Genomic DNA, 14625 nt, shown 5'->3' on the forward strand with positions numbered 1-14625 from the left:
TATGTACACTGATATGCTATACCTATATATTCTAGATTGTGAAACCCTTCCCACTTCGGTCAATGTTACCAAAGAGCCCAAGCAAGTGTGTCAATGAACTCTGTACTTTTTTTGTTGAGTCGGTTCTAGCGAGTCTGCTCAACAGAGACGTTCCCTGATTGAGTGTTTTGATACAGAACCCGAGCGTAAAAAAAACGAGCGTGATGGTAGTGGTGCGTCTTCCTCTCCCGAGTCTGCGTCTTATCTCCGACACGACACGCTGAGGGGATGATGAGCACATCGGAAATTCACACGCCGGTGCTCGTCCAAAAATAGATCTTAAACAAGCTGTAAGGGAAGAAAAGAGAATCCTCCCCTTGTTTAAGTTCACTTTCTCTCTCTCTCTCTCTCTCTCTCTTTCTTTCTCTCTCTCTCTCTCTCTGGGAGGATCTGTCTCCGATGGCTGTTTCAGCCTGGCACCATTTCCTTTGTTTGTGGATTTAAGAAGCCTGCAAGCAAACACTGTGTCCCCATACTGCATATCATTTGCCTCGTCTCCCTAGCTAAAATAGCATACCGTTTGAGTTGGCTTTCCCTGGGAAGAGCGCTGCAATGGCTCAGGAAAGCAGAGCGACGATGGCCTGGCAGTGTTAGCACATGACCGGGCTCCTGTGTGGCCTGTAGCTCCGGGGTTAGCTGTGATGTTGACCTCCTGTGGAGACGGCTGATGGAACGCTGTCTGTGTCCTCTTGTTCCCGTCTCAGCGGTGCTAATAAACAAACCTACACCCTCCCTAACACAGCGAAGAGTTGTAGACCGAGGGGACCAAGTGCATTGCTTAGGTCTGAAACAGAGCGGGGAGGCCCAACGCTAATTATTTCAGTTAACACGCAGGCAACATCAGCCTCTCAGACAAGGCTCAAACATTTCACACATGCACTCATAGAGTCACACACATGCACAAACTATGTCTCTGTGTCAGCCCCCTTTCAACAGTCTGTTGGTTACGCTCACACGTGCACACATATAAACACACACACACGTTACACACACACTTACTCGCACATATTTTACTTAAGTATACACTCCATGGGGCTCTCTCTATGATCTGACACTCATATACACTCTCTCTCTTTGCTCACAAACATACAGTAATTTCCTGTGTATTAGCCGCATTGTGTATAAACCGCAGGACGGTTTATGCAAGTTAAAAAAACAAAACCATATTAATACCGTATTGACCTAATAGCTGAAGACATTTTGCAAAATCAGTGTAAAATAAGCGTCGGCTAATAGTTAGGAAATTACGGTACACGTGATTTATATTCCTTCTCTCTCCCCATCACCTCTCCAGCAGCCAACCTGACCTCCCACAGTCGCAGCAGTAGCCGCAGCAGTCTGGACGAGCTGCTGGCCGCTGTCCAGCCGCGGCAGAAGGACGCCTCCGGCCCGTCTCCGTCTCCGGTGCCGCCCCGCCCGCGGCCCCAGCTGGACTACAGCGTGTACATGTCCCGCTGCATGCCCTCGCAGGACCAGCCTCCGCAGCAGGTGGCCAGTCCGGTGTCCGGCAGCCCCCAGCAGAGCCCACACAGCAGCCCAGGGGCCAGCAAGAAGGTACGCGGCTACCGGGGCAGTGTGTGTGTGTGTGTGTGTGTGTGTGTGTGTGTGTGTGTGTGTGTGTGTGTGTGTGTGTGTGTGTGTGTGTGTGTGTGTGTGTGTGTGTGTGTGTGTGTGTGTGTGTGTGTGTGTGTGTGTGTGTGTGTGTGTGTGTGTGTGTGTGTGTGTGTGTGTGTGTGTGTGTGTGTGTGTGTGTGTGTGTGTGTGTGTGTGTGTGTGTGTGTGTGAGAGGGTTTTTTCGGTTCAGCTTAAATATGATCAAATTGACCAAAACTGGTCCATAATCGTATGTGTTTATTTGGATACATGAATTTCCAAGCTGTTGGTAGTTCTGACAGTTCAAGTCACGTGTTAAGTTTGGGGCTCAATTTGAGACAAACACATCTGCAGTCATACCACAGTGAAAGCAAGTGTCTAAAGTCATTTGCCCCAATGCTCTGGTCAGTGTGAATCTGACTTAATGTACATACTGTGCTCCCGTAATGTACAGCTGCCAGGGAGCCTGAAGAAGGAGGAGGAGTCGGTGGCCTGGGTGAACGCCCTGGTGGGCCGCGTGGCCTGGGACTTCCTGGGGGAGAAGTACTGGGTCGACTGGGTGTCCAAGAAGATCCAGATGAAGCTGAGTAAGATCAGGGTGAGTCTCTCACACACACACACACACACACACACACAAACAAACAAACACACACATTGTGTTGCATTCTTTACAGGTAGATTTCCTGCCAGATTGATTGCTATGATATGTTCATGCCGGATCAAGACATTTCAGGCCCATTATAGGCCAAAGCAAATTAATTGAAACATGTCTGTCATATACGGATACCAGAATTCCTGAACAATTTCATAGACGTTAATAAGAGAGTAAAACGATGGTATTTTACTTCAGAAGTAAGATCCACAGACATTTGGGGCCTTTTCATATCTGTGCAACTTTGTGTGTTCAGAATCCATCCACAGTCATGTTGGCCAAATTCTGAAATCAGATGAATCAGTTCTTACTGTAGGTTTGTGACCTTCATTAGGCATTGACCTCTCAGTGACATTACCGTTGCATTAAAGATGAGCCATGCAGGTAGCCAATTACCATAAGTCTCTGCATGTGGAGTGTAGAATTCAGACCTCTTGATCAAATACAAAGCAGAGTGTTTTCACTTTTCACACACAACAGCTGTGGTGAATGCACAGGCTAATAGTACAGTGCAAGCTTGGAAATAAGTATCAATAGACATAGATTTCTATCAGTGATGAAACATCATCCCACGCAAATGAGCATGTACTTCTCATTAGTACCTGACCAGGCATGATCCGTCCACACAGGGGGGGGTATTTCAGACACCCCGCCAGTAGCCGCACAGCAAGTGTCCGTCACCTGCTGGGAGACGCTGTCCTTTCTAAATGTCAGCAGTGCTGTCTCTGGGCCTGTCGTGCCGTCCCTCAAGCCAAGGGATGTGTTTACATGTCTCTCTCTGGGCTCTGTGGTCAGTGCTTGTCCTCACTGAAGGTCTCTCTGAGAAGGCTGTGTGCTGTTTCACCCTACTGTCCTGCTGGACCACTGATGTATGGTCGGGGCTACTGCAGCAGTGCGAGAATGAGAATTAAATGCAAAATGAATCATCTTTTTTTTTTGAAGAAAAGGAGATGTTATCCTTATCTCATTTTGTGGTGCTGTATTTCACCATAGCTAACTGTCTGTGGTGGAGGTAGTCGTTTAGATCTGTTGACTGTGTATGTATGTCAGCTGCATGTGTCCTGCTGCATGTGTCCTGTGTATGTATGTCTGCTCTGCTGCATGTGTCCTGTGTATATAGGTCTGCTCTGCTGCATGTGTCCTGTGTATGTATGTCTGCTCTGCTGCATGTGTCCTGTGTATGTATGTCTGCTCTGCTGCATGTGTCCTGTGTATGTATGTCTGCTCTGCTGCATGTGTCCTGTGTATGTATGTCTGCTCTGTTGCATGTGTCCTGCTGTATGGCGTTGAGTGACCGTTGTTTGCGTTTGCAGTTGCCGTACTTCATGAACGAGCTGACTCTGACGGAGCTGGACATGGGCTTCTCCACTCCCAGAATCCTCCAGGCCTCCAAGCCCTCGGTCGACCACCAAGGTATGTGTCTTTTTTTTTTTTTTCAAAAGCCAATTCAGTGTTTCCCATACATTTGACTTATTTGTGGTGGCCCACCACAAATCAACACTGACCACCACGCAATGATTTTCCATGTTGTACTATTTAAATGGGATGGAATTAGTTTATAGAAGAGCTATGTGCACCTTTGCACAGCCTCTCCTTGTATCTCTGTCTCTCAACAAACCTACCTGCATGTTTAAAGAAAACATTAACAATCCTGCAATTGTTGGCATAAAAGTCGACTGGCTGAATTGTGCTTAAATCTGCATCATAACCACGCTGTGCTAATTTGTTGCATTCTGCAAACCTACCACCACAAATAGAATTCAATTCTGTGGGAAATACTGCAATTAAAACAAAACATTGTTACATTCCCACACAACCCTTTGGACTTTCTCAGGTTGCACCCGCCATGTCATACCATATGGTTGAGCAGAGCTAATAGGCTAATGGCTAATCACAACGAGCAGAGCAGAGCTAATAGGCTAATGGCTAATCACAACGAGCAAGGTGTGGCAGGGATCTGTAGTCTGCAGCTAACTCAGACAAACTCAGACTCAAACAAACACGTTGCAAAATTATGTAACATACAATTGCACTCAGAATTAGACCCCTGCAGAATGAATGGCTTCTATGTCGACAGTGGCAAGGAACACACGACCACACACTGAAGGTCTTGCTACTTCACTCCCCAGTGATTAGTTGCGCTGGCCCATTATGTTGCTGTATGAAGCCTTCACGCTCCCCACTGAGTGATGTATGTCTGCTGTGAGCGATAATGAGTTGTCAGAGAAGTGAGGGCCGCTATTTCAAGCCGGGACAGCCCGCAGGACCCAGAATGCTCAGCGGCGACTTTTGAGGTGTGCGTAAGTGCATCAATCGTCGGGGCGGCTATATTGAGTAATCTATTGCAATTGGAATCCCTGATTCTGACTGCGCCCTTCAAGTGCTCGCGTAGACAGACACAGACGTAATGAGGCCAAGGGCGCCTTTAAACTAGCCTGGAGATTCCAGACCCTGGTAATCTAGAAGGATTAAGGGTCTGGCCACGAACAATGTAATGGCCCAACTCGAGGGGCGGCACCAAGCGTGCATTTGAAAATCTCACTGCACACAATTGGATAACACAATACGACCAACGTTTACTGACTGATTTCGGACTTCGACGCAATTGGATAACACTACGACTGTCATCTGTTTAGCTCGCCTCTGGGCAGCCTAGATATTAGATACACCGATGTGATTGGCTCCCCGCGATACAAGTGGCAAAAGTAACGTGCATCATAACCCATTTCCAGAGTGTCTCGCAGAGACAATTCAAATTGTGCTCTTGCAAGAACTCTGGAGTTTCCAGGGCAGCATCTCTCGCTTGCTGGACTTTACCGTTCAGCTGAGGTGCATGTGTCTCCCCATGCCTCTAATGAGCTGGACAACAACCAATGCACTGCTCTCAGCCTCTCAGTACTCCTCTCCAATGACAAAGAAGAGAATACACAAGAGTTATTTGCTCAAGAGCAGCTGCTGTTATGTAGTGTGTGCATGTGTGTGTTGAAGCAGGATCTTGACAGATTACCTTGATAATAATCCTCCTAAATGGTGTGTTTGGTAATTGCTGGTAAAGTGCCTGTTTCATACTCACACTGAAAACCCGCATTTGACAGAACACTGGTGGTCATATCAAACCGGTATGTCTGCCTTTTTAACCCTTCTCCTCCTTCTTCTTGATCTCTCTCTCATTCTCTCTCTCTTTCTCTATCTCTCCCTCCCTTCTCTCCACCACTCCTACCAGCTCTCACTCTGCCCCTTTGTCCGTGCTGTGCCACTTGACCAGGGCGGGTGAAGCCTCAGTCCTGCGGTGGCAGCGGTGGCAGGGGGTGGCGGGGTGCCAGTGTCTTGTGAGTCGTCGTATGACGAATAAGCCTGAGGCACTGAGGGCCAGTGTGACTCGGCTGAATGGCTAATACCCCACAGCCAGAGTAGGGGGGGGGGGCAAGGCCCTGGGCCCAGCAACAACAACAACAATAACAAACACAGTGGCCTCTGCTACGTCCACTGCTACGTCCACTGCTCCAATGGCTCCCATTCAACCCACGGATGGAGTCAGGAGCTCTGGACACCAGCAGTGGGTCGGGGGCCAGAGAGGGGACTCTTAGGGACGCCCACTGACCGGCGACTTGCTCAAACTTAACCACATAATGGTGGACTTTCATGAGGCTTGAATGCACAGTGGCGTCTGGTCACATTGTCGCGCGTCTGATTCACAGCCATCTTGAGTGGGTCTTGCGACCTTTATGGTTGCGGTCAGGGCTTTGTGCCAAGCGACTTACACAACACAAGCACAAATGGCCTTAGTGTGCACAGTGATTTAGTTCATATGTTTTTTTTTTTGTCTTGCGCCAGACCGACGTGTCTGTCCGAGCTCAGTAATGACGGTGGAGCTGCACCCAAACTGACCTGAAGCCGCCCCAGACAGGAGACGTCTTCATTCTGCAGTGTGTGTGTGTGTGTGTGTGTTTTGACTCGGTCTCCTTCTGTCTCTGTCACTGCTGGTAAAACGTGACCTGCTGCAGACGCCCAGCTGCTCACGTAGGCGTATGGATTGTAATCCAACTCTGAGAGTGGGGATCACTGTTGCCGCACACACAGGGGCACTGTGGAAAGCCTGGAGAAGCTTGCTATTGATTACCTCTAAATCAGCTGAGCAGACACATACATAAACACACAGACACTATCTTTCTCTCTCTCTTTCTCTCTCTCTCTCTCTCTCTCTCTCTCTCTCTCTCTCTCGCTCTCTCTCGCTCTCGTCCCCCCCTTACTGTGAATCACAAAGCTTTTCTGAGTAGAGAGGCTTGATTGTGCAACTGTGATTTGGACTTTTGTTTGTGTCAGCCTCGGTTTCTCACAACAGCAGCATTCAGGTCATGCTCAGGTCAAGGGGTTATCTCTTAGGGCAGTGTGTTTCCTGTAAGCCACAGACCACCCCAAGGCCAACGCTACAGCTAGAGTTGTTTTTTTTTGTTGTTTTACAGTGTGTGTTAGGAGTTTTATAATGCCCTGCAATTGACTGTGCCTCGGTGAAAGGGTGGACATCCCGTGGTCCAGGCAACCTTATGTCCTCTCCACAAAATGTGCTTTAGACTAGAATGTGTTTAACTGATTGTCTATGGAGTGAGCGCTAAAAGCAAGTTCAGAGAATTGATTTCTTGATTTTCAGATGTATATGATGTGACCTGTCATGTAGGCTAGTTATTGATTTTTAAGCTGGCATTAGAAAAATCAGTTGTATTGACGAGTGGAAAAACACACATATCACTCACTCACTCACTCACTTACTGGCATCAGTGCCACTCAGACGTGAACACATACAGGCGCTGAGAGGAGTTGGTGTGTGTGTGTGTGTGTGTGTGTGTGTGTGTGTGTGTGTGTGTGTGTGTGTGTGTGTGTGTGTGTGTGTGTGTGTGTGTGTGTGTGTGTGTGTGTGTGTGTGTGTGTGTGTGTGTGTGTGTGTGTGTGTGTGTGTGTGTGTGTGTGTGTGTGTGTGTGTGTGTGTGTGTGTGTGTGTGTGAGTAAGAGAGTATCTGTGTAAGAGTAGTTAGAGTGTTTCAGTGGAATGCAGCTCTGGAGACGAGTACTACCTGTGTGTGTGTGTGGCCAAACAGGCTTGATGACATTCCTGCTCCATGCTGGCTGCTCAGCCACCCCCTTTCTCTCCCTCTCTCTTTCACTCTCTCCATCTCAGTCTCTTCCTCTCTCTCACTCTCTCCATCTCTGTCTCTCCCTCACTCTTTCACTCTCCATCTCTTTCTCTGCCATTTCCTCTTTATCACTCTCTCCATCTCTCTCTGCCCTTTCCTCTTTGTGTCCCTCTCTCCATCTGTCTTTCTCAGTACCTCTTTTCTCTTAGTCCACCCATCTATGTTAATCTCTCTTAAACTCTCCATCTTTCATTTACTCTGTGTCCCTCTCTTTCTCTTGCACTCTTTCTCTTGCATTATCTCAGTTTCTCTCTATCTACCATTCTCTTTCTCTCTGTCTCTTTCTTTCTTTCTCTCCTCTCTCTCTCTCTCCCCTCTTTCCCCTCTCTTTCTTTCTTTCTCTCTCTCTCCTTTCTCTCTTTCTCTCTCCCCTCTCTCTCTCTCCTTTCTCTCTTTCTCTCTCCTCCTCTCTCTCTCTCTCTCTCTCTCTCTCTCTCTCTCTCTCTCTCTCTCTCTCTCTCTCTCTCTCTCTCTCTCTCTCTCTCTCTCTCACTCTCTCCGCCCCCTCTCTCTCTCTGTTGATGCAGTGCAACTCTTCTGCTCTCCCCTGCATGTTATCACTGTTTGCGCTGCTAAACCCAAAGGAGAGCAGATATGGATACCAAGAGAGGAAAAGGGGAGAGGCCACATCTAACAGCAGGGAAAGTACACTGTTGACAAATCAGGGCCTGATAGAGCTGCAGTGAACCTTACTCAGTTGAAGTGCACTTCCCACAGTACAATACACTTTGAAGTGACACTCACATTTCCCAATCTTGATTAGTCCGTGTGAATGTTGACACAATAAAAACATACTAAAAAAATAAGAGTGCAATTCCATACAGTAGAATAGATATGAATTTAAGCTCTGTTAGTAGAAATCCAGCTTTTTCATCTGAGTGAAGTACATCCTGAATAAATATACATGCTTGGTTATCATACACATCTTTAATGGGTCTCTATAGGGTAATCTGTGCTGTCTTGCTCTGTAATAGTTCAGCTAAGATCAAAGTCAGAATGCACTCACCTGCATGCCTCTACAGTATATTTGACACTCAGGCTGCGTTTACACTAACAGGCCTTGATGCACAATTCCGATTTCTTGCCTACATGTATATCCCATTTTTTGGACTGCCTGTTTACATCTATCTTTGAGAGTGGCCCATGTCAGATATATATTATTTACTGTACATGGTTCACTCATTTTAAACACAGTCTGCATGCGCACCAGAGGAATTTTGGTCACCGAAATGAAAGCAAACAAACAGACGGCACTACAAATGCATGAGATAAGCTTGTATTAGGGTATTTCAGTGGCTAGTTGCTTACTTTAATTTTCAAACTATCTTGAGAAGTCTGCGAAATAGGCTGTTTGTATTTTAAGGTGAAAAAAAAAGTCAAGAGCCTAATGCAGCTTTTCCGTCTCTGTTTTCATTTTCATTACACCGTTCACCCAGCCGCGTCATGTGAAACTGAAAGCAACATTGCAATGTTATGTGAAAACTTTAAAAGATAACTTTAAAAGATTGTGGGCTTTTCAACGATGCGCAAGTTAAAAATGACAGGGAATATCCAATATTCCTGTTTAGACTGCAGTCACATTGGCACATATCGGATTTATTTCCACATATGAATGAGGCCTGAAACCGATCGTAACATACTGTATCAGAATCCATGCGTTTTTTCCAGTTTTTTCTGCAGTAGTGATCTTCACCCCTCTATACAGCTCACATATCCAGGTCATGTAGACCTCACATGGTCATGTAGACCTCACATTCTAGGAAATAGCTTGCTGTGCGTTGCTCATCGATTAGCCTCTGTGCATCGACTAGCACCCACAACAGGAGGGATCGTATCGTGGGTTTCTAGTCGTGTGTGTGTGTGTGTGTGTGTGTGTGTGTGTGTGTGTGTGTGTGTGTGTGTGTGATGCCCTTCCACCTCTCCCTTCCCCAGCAGGCGAGCTCACCCCAATAAAGACCTATGTGGGTGGCCACTGCCACGTCAGCCATTACCGTCAACTCCAACCTGCCACCAACCTGCCGTGCCACAGCAAAACATTCCACTCACTCTCTGAGAGGGTGCCAAAATAGGGTCACAGGCAATCTCTCTCCCTCTCTCTCACTCTCCCTCTCTCACTCTTCCTCTCTCTCCCTGTTTCTCTCTCACTCTCCCGCTCTCTCTCTCTCCCTGTTTCTCTCCCGCTCTCTCTCCCTGTTTCTCTCTCCCTCTCTCTCACTCTCCTGCTCTCTCTCTCCCTGTTTCTCTCTCCCTCTCTTCTTTCTCTCTCTGGATTCCCTCTCTCTTCTCTCTGTCTCTCTCTGTGTTTCCTTCCCTCTCTCTGTCTCGGAAGTTGAAGGGAAAGTCAGTGGTTGTGTCCTCCCTCACGCTGAGCCCTGTGGTTCAGGGTTCATAGTCTTGTTATTAGGTGACTCACTCTCGCTCAGATGGAGGCCCCTCTCACACTCTATTTCCAGCACCGCCACCTCCGATCAGTCTCTCTCTGCACAGACCAGCGTGTGTGTGTGTGTGTGTGTGTGTGTGTGTGTGTGTGTGTGTGTGTGTGTGTGTGTGTGTGTGTGTGTGTGTGTGTGTGTGTGTGTGTGTGTGTGTGTGTGTGTGTGTGTGTGTGTGTGTGTGTGTGTGTGTGTGTGTGTGTGTGTACACAGTGCACTGTCTTGCCTGTCCAAACCACATATGTGTGGTTAACTCAGGCCCAGTGTGAGTGTGCACTGATTCATACAGCAATCAGTAGCATTGGGGATAAGAATATCCCCTGAAGTTAGAACAGGAACTGCAAGAGACAAGATAGGCTTCTTAAAATAGAATGCTTAAAATGACACTGTACTGTATTCTCGCTGTTTAATTGAGGAATGGTTTGTGAAGTTAGTTCATTTGATTTGTTGACGCCCACACCACTGGCTGAAGAGTGAGGCAGAGCCTAGTAACCGTCAGCCTCCCTTCTGTTGATATGGTGTGTTCTAACCGTCACCTCTGGACCAGCTGTGTTCAGATGACCGCATAGTCAGGCACACGCTCTCATGACTTTTCACTCAGCGTTCTGCCGTGTGTGTGTGTGTGTGTGTGTGTGTGTGTGTGTGTGTGTGTGTGTGTGTGTGTGTGTGTGTGTGTGTGTGTGTGTGTGTGTGTGTGTGTGTGTGTGTGTGTGTGTGTGTGTGTGTGTGTGTGTGTGTGTGTGTGTGTCACTGGGCATTTCACAACAATGGACTGTACACATACGATGGACTTAGCCCCACCTCAGTCCTGCTGGGAGTGCGGATCCGTCCGTAGGTCTTCAGCAGCGCAACACTGCCCTCTGTTGGCCATCCGTGGCGCAGCACTGACTCGCTCCTCCGGCACAGTGACCCCTTTGTCTGTATGTGTTGTGTCCAGCACAGAGAGGAAAGTGGGATTGTGTGTAATGAGATCAACTCCCATTTTCTCACCCTGTGCGTCCCTGTGTGAATCTGAGCTCTGGTGAAAAGACAAGATTAAGAGCGAGAGGGAGAAAAAAGAGAGATAGTGTAAATCCGTGTAAACACTCTCCTAGTAACACTCTCCTAGTAACACTCTCCTAGTAACACTCTCCTCCTAGTAACACTCTCCTAGTAACACTCTCCTCCTAGTAACACTCTCCTAGTAACACTCTCCTAGTAACACTCTCCTCCTAGTAACACTCTCCTAGTAACACTCTCCTCCTAGTAACACTCTCCTAGTAACACTCTCCTCCTAGTAACACTCTCCTAGTAACACTCTCCTCCTAGTAACACTCTTCTAGTAACACTCTCCTCCTAGTAACACTCTCCTGGTAAAACTCTCCTAGTGTTCACTGAAGGGTGTTTCTAAGACCAAACTTCATTTTCTTACTTCAGAAACGGGGACAACCTACAGCGGCTGTTAAACTTCACTGATGCGCGTCTGCACTGAAGGCCTTGTAGTTTGCGGTAATCTGTCATTAATTGATGGGTGGATGGGTGGTGATGTGATTTCAGTAATGACGTTGGACATGGTGGGGGGGTGGGAGAGAGAGGCTCTGATTGACTCACTGGTGTTTCCAGTGGAGGGACTTCCAACCCACAGCATTAATCCAACACAGATAGTGTGTGTGTGTGTGTGTGTGTTGTAGAAGAATGTGTGTTTATGAGACATGGATACACATTCACACAAGCTGTGTACACACACACACACACACACACACACACAGCAGTTCCCTGCCAACTTCAAACGCAGACCCCTCTGCTTTTTGCCAGGAGGTCTGCAGAGCGATGTCCAACTGTTTCCCCCTTATTTCAAAGGGCTCTGTGATCTCTCTGCCTCTCGTTCTCTCCCTCCCTCTCTCCCTCTCTCTCTCTCTGCTCCCTCTCTCTCTCTCTGCTCCCTCTCTCTCTCTCTCTCTCTGTCTCTCCTCTCTCTCTCTCTCTCTCTATATATATATATATATATATATATATATATATCCCTCTTTGCTCCCTCCTGTCGGGCAAAAGGAGGGGAGTGCAGGAGAGGGGGATGAGACTGACCCTGACCGCTCTGACGCTCAGCCTGGACTCTGCCAGCACCGAGACGCCCAGAGGAAGGCAAGGCAGGGAGCCAGAGCACACACACACACACACACACACAGAGAGAGAGAGAGAGAGAGAGAGAGAGAGAGAGAGAGAGAGAGAGAGAGATTTGAATTTGAAAAAACCCTTTATTACATTCTTGCCACTAAGTATTTACATGATCACTTTGTCACAATGTACAGTCGTATTAAAAGTAAAAAATAATAAATAAAATCAAGGAGCAAGTCAATCCTCCAAGAAATGTGCAAACTGCAATTCACCATCAGCAACCCTACACAACACACTATTATAACACCAAATTTCTTCAAAAGATTCAATATTCATCATGGCTTTGTAAAAATGAAAATCAATTAACATGCGAGACCTCACAAGTATTGAAAAGACCATTACTATGTTGTCACTAGAAGTTTGCTCAATTTTGTTTCTACAACTAACATAGATTGCCATTTTTGCTTGACCTAGGAGAAAGTTTATCAGCTGACATTTGAAACGATGTTTCCGCACATATTTAAAACCCAAAATAAAAATCTCCATTGAAAATGTTTCATTAAAATTATCAAAGAGTGACTGTAGAACCACAAATAATGGTCTTAGCCTTACACACTGCATGAAAGCATGAAACACAGTCTCTCTCACAAAACAAAAAGGGCACTCATGACCCACAACAGGATTCAACACTGAAACAAAGGCATTAACAGCAATTGCTCCATGCAGAATCCTCCATTGTAAATCCCCACATTTTTTGGCTAAGGGTGACTTGTATAGTGCTCTCCACTGGGGTCGAACATCTTCCCCCATTTGTAAAACAGTACACCAGGGTGTTTCCACCCTCTTGTCCAGAGACTTCTTGTTAAAAGACTTCACACACAGTTTATATAAACACTTGCCAGTAGCTGGCTTCTGACCCAAAAGAGACAATTGTTCAAAATGCAAGTAAGAACCAGTACAACCTGTCAAATTTGGAGACAATAAAAGATTGGGAAAAGGATCATTACAGTCTGAACTGCACAGCCCCCTGAAGTAGTCCACCAACATCTGCAGTTGTTCCCTTGTAAGGGAGGCCCGCCATTTCTCAAGAAGCTGAGTTACTATTCGAATAGATCTCATCCCCAGTTGACTGGCAACTTGTTCAGCGTTAACAAGATCTGGTCCTGCTAACTTGAGTAAACCCTCCATAGTAATGACTCCAGACCTAAGAAGGCTATGTGAGATTGCAGGAAGAGACTTTTCAAGAGACATATCTAAAACAGAACCATAGATTAGGGGCTCCTTTAAAAGCCAATACAAAGACTCTTGCTGTGCTTCCTGTGCGTTGCACTGTTAAAAGGGACCACACTTTAAACAAATTACGACAAATCACGCCCCAGTCCATCAAAAGTCCGTAAAATGGCACACGCCACAGATTTCCAGCTGGAATCCAGAGGCCCCATGAGAAGACGCTGGACAAACTGCAACCGAAAAGCAGCTGTCCTACTTTGTAGGTGCACTAGTCCATGTCCACCTTCCTCTTTAGGTAGGTATAAGATGCTCTGTGGAACCCAGTGAAGTTTATCCCAGAAGAAGTCCACTAGGATTGACTGGATCCTTGGCAGCAACTGTGCTGGAGGGTCCACGCAAGATAACTGATGCCATATGGCGGATGCCACCAAATTATTGATAATAAGGACACGCCCCTTGTATGATATCTTATTTAAAAGGAATTTCCATTTATCAAGGCGGCCCTTAACTTTCTCAACAGCCCCATCAAAGTTCTTTTGAATAAACATTTCATTCCCTAAAAAAACACCAAGATATTTAAAACCATTCCTGGCCCAATGTAAGCCAGCTGGAAGACTTGGCTCCCCATTTAACCATGTCCCGACCAGCATAGCTAAACTTTTGGACCAGTTTACTCTCACTGAGGAAACAGCATTAAAATCATCAAAAATCTTTAACATAATGTTTATGTCTCTTTGACCATTTACAAGTACTGCAACATCATCTGCATAAGCTGACAGTTTAAAAACACTTTCACACGCTGGAATCCTCACCCCCACCAGTTCTTTCCTCAGCTTTACCAATAGGGGTTCAATTGCCAGAGTGTACAACATACCGGATAAGTCACAACCTTGTCTGACCCCTCTGTAAACTTTAAAAGGAGCACACAAGTCACCATTAACCTTTAAAATACTCTCAATGTCACAGTACAGAACTCTTATCATATCAATAAACTCAGGGCAGAAACCAAAGGCTGCCAAAGCACTCCACAAATAATTGTGCTCGACACGGTCAAAAGCTTTTTCATGATCAATGGATACTAAACCGAATTCCAGGTTAAACAGCTTACCTACATCAAATATGTCCCTGATCAATGAAATGTTGTTTTGAATCAACCTACCAGGCACACAGTAGGTCTGGTCAGGATGGACAACCTGCTCCACAACTTCACTCAATCTGTTAGCTAATGCCTTGGAGAGCAATTTATATTCAGTACAGAGGATTGACACAGGTCTCCATGATTTAATGTCATTCAAGTCCCCTTTTTTGGGGAGCAAAGTGAGTATTGCCCTCCGGCAACTCAGTGACAACTGCCTCCTGACAAGACTGTCGCTGAGAACAGTCAGCACATCCTCAC

The 14625-nt window shown here is 46.5% G+C and overlaps 1 protein-coding gene across 1 annotated transcript in view; it reads left to right on the plus strand.

Moving 5' to 3' along the window:
• Window positions 1-14625, plus strand: part of LOC143132847 (testis-expressed protein 2-like) — a 53124-nt gene that overhangs the window by 26035 nt on the left and 12464 nt on the right. The window contains exons 6-8 of the mRNA XM_076292675.1: window positions 1334-1593; window positions 2087-2230; window positions 3598-3697. Coding sequence (XP_076148790.1) covers window positions 1334-1593; window positions 2087-2230; window positions 3598-3697 — 504 coding nt within the window. The remainder of the gene's footprint in view (window positions 1-1333; window positions 1594-2086; window positions 2231-3597; window positions 3698-14625) is intronic.

This window comes from Alosa pseudoharengus, unplaced genomic scaffold, assembly GCF_046254945.1.
Source record: "Alosa pseudoharengus isolate Yale_2024_CS ecotype anadromous, Long Island Sound unplaced genomic scaffold, YU_APseudo_1.1 YU_APseudo_1.1_scf_1, whole genome shotgun sequence".
In the NCBI taxonomy this organism is placed as follows: Eukaryota; Metazoa; Chordata; class Actinopteri; order Clupeiformes; family Clupeidae; genus Alosa; species Alosa pseudoharengus.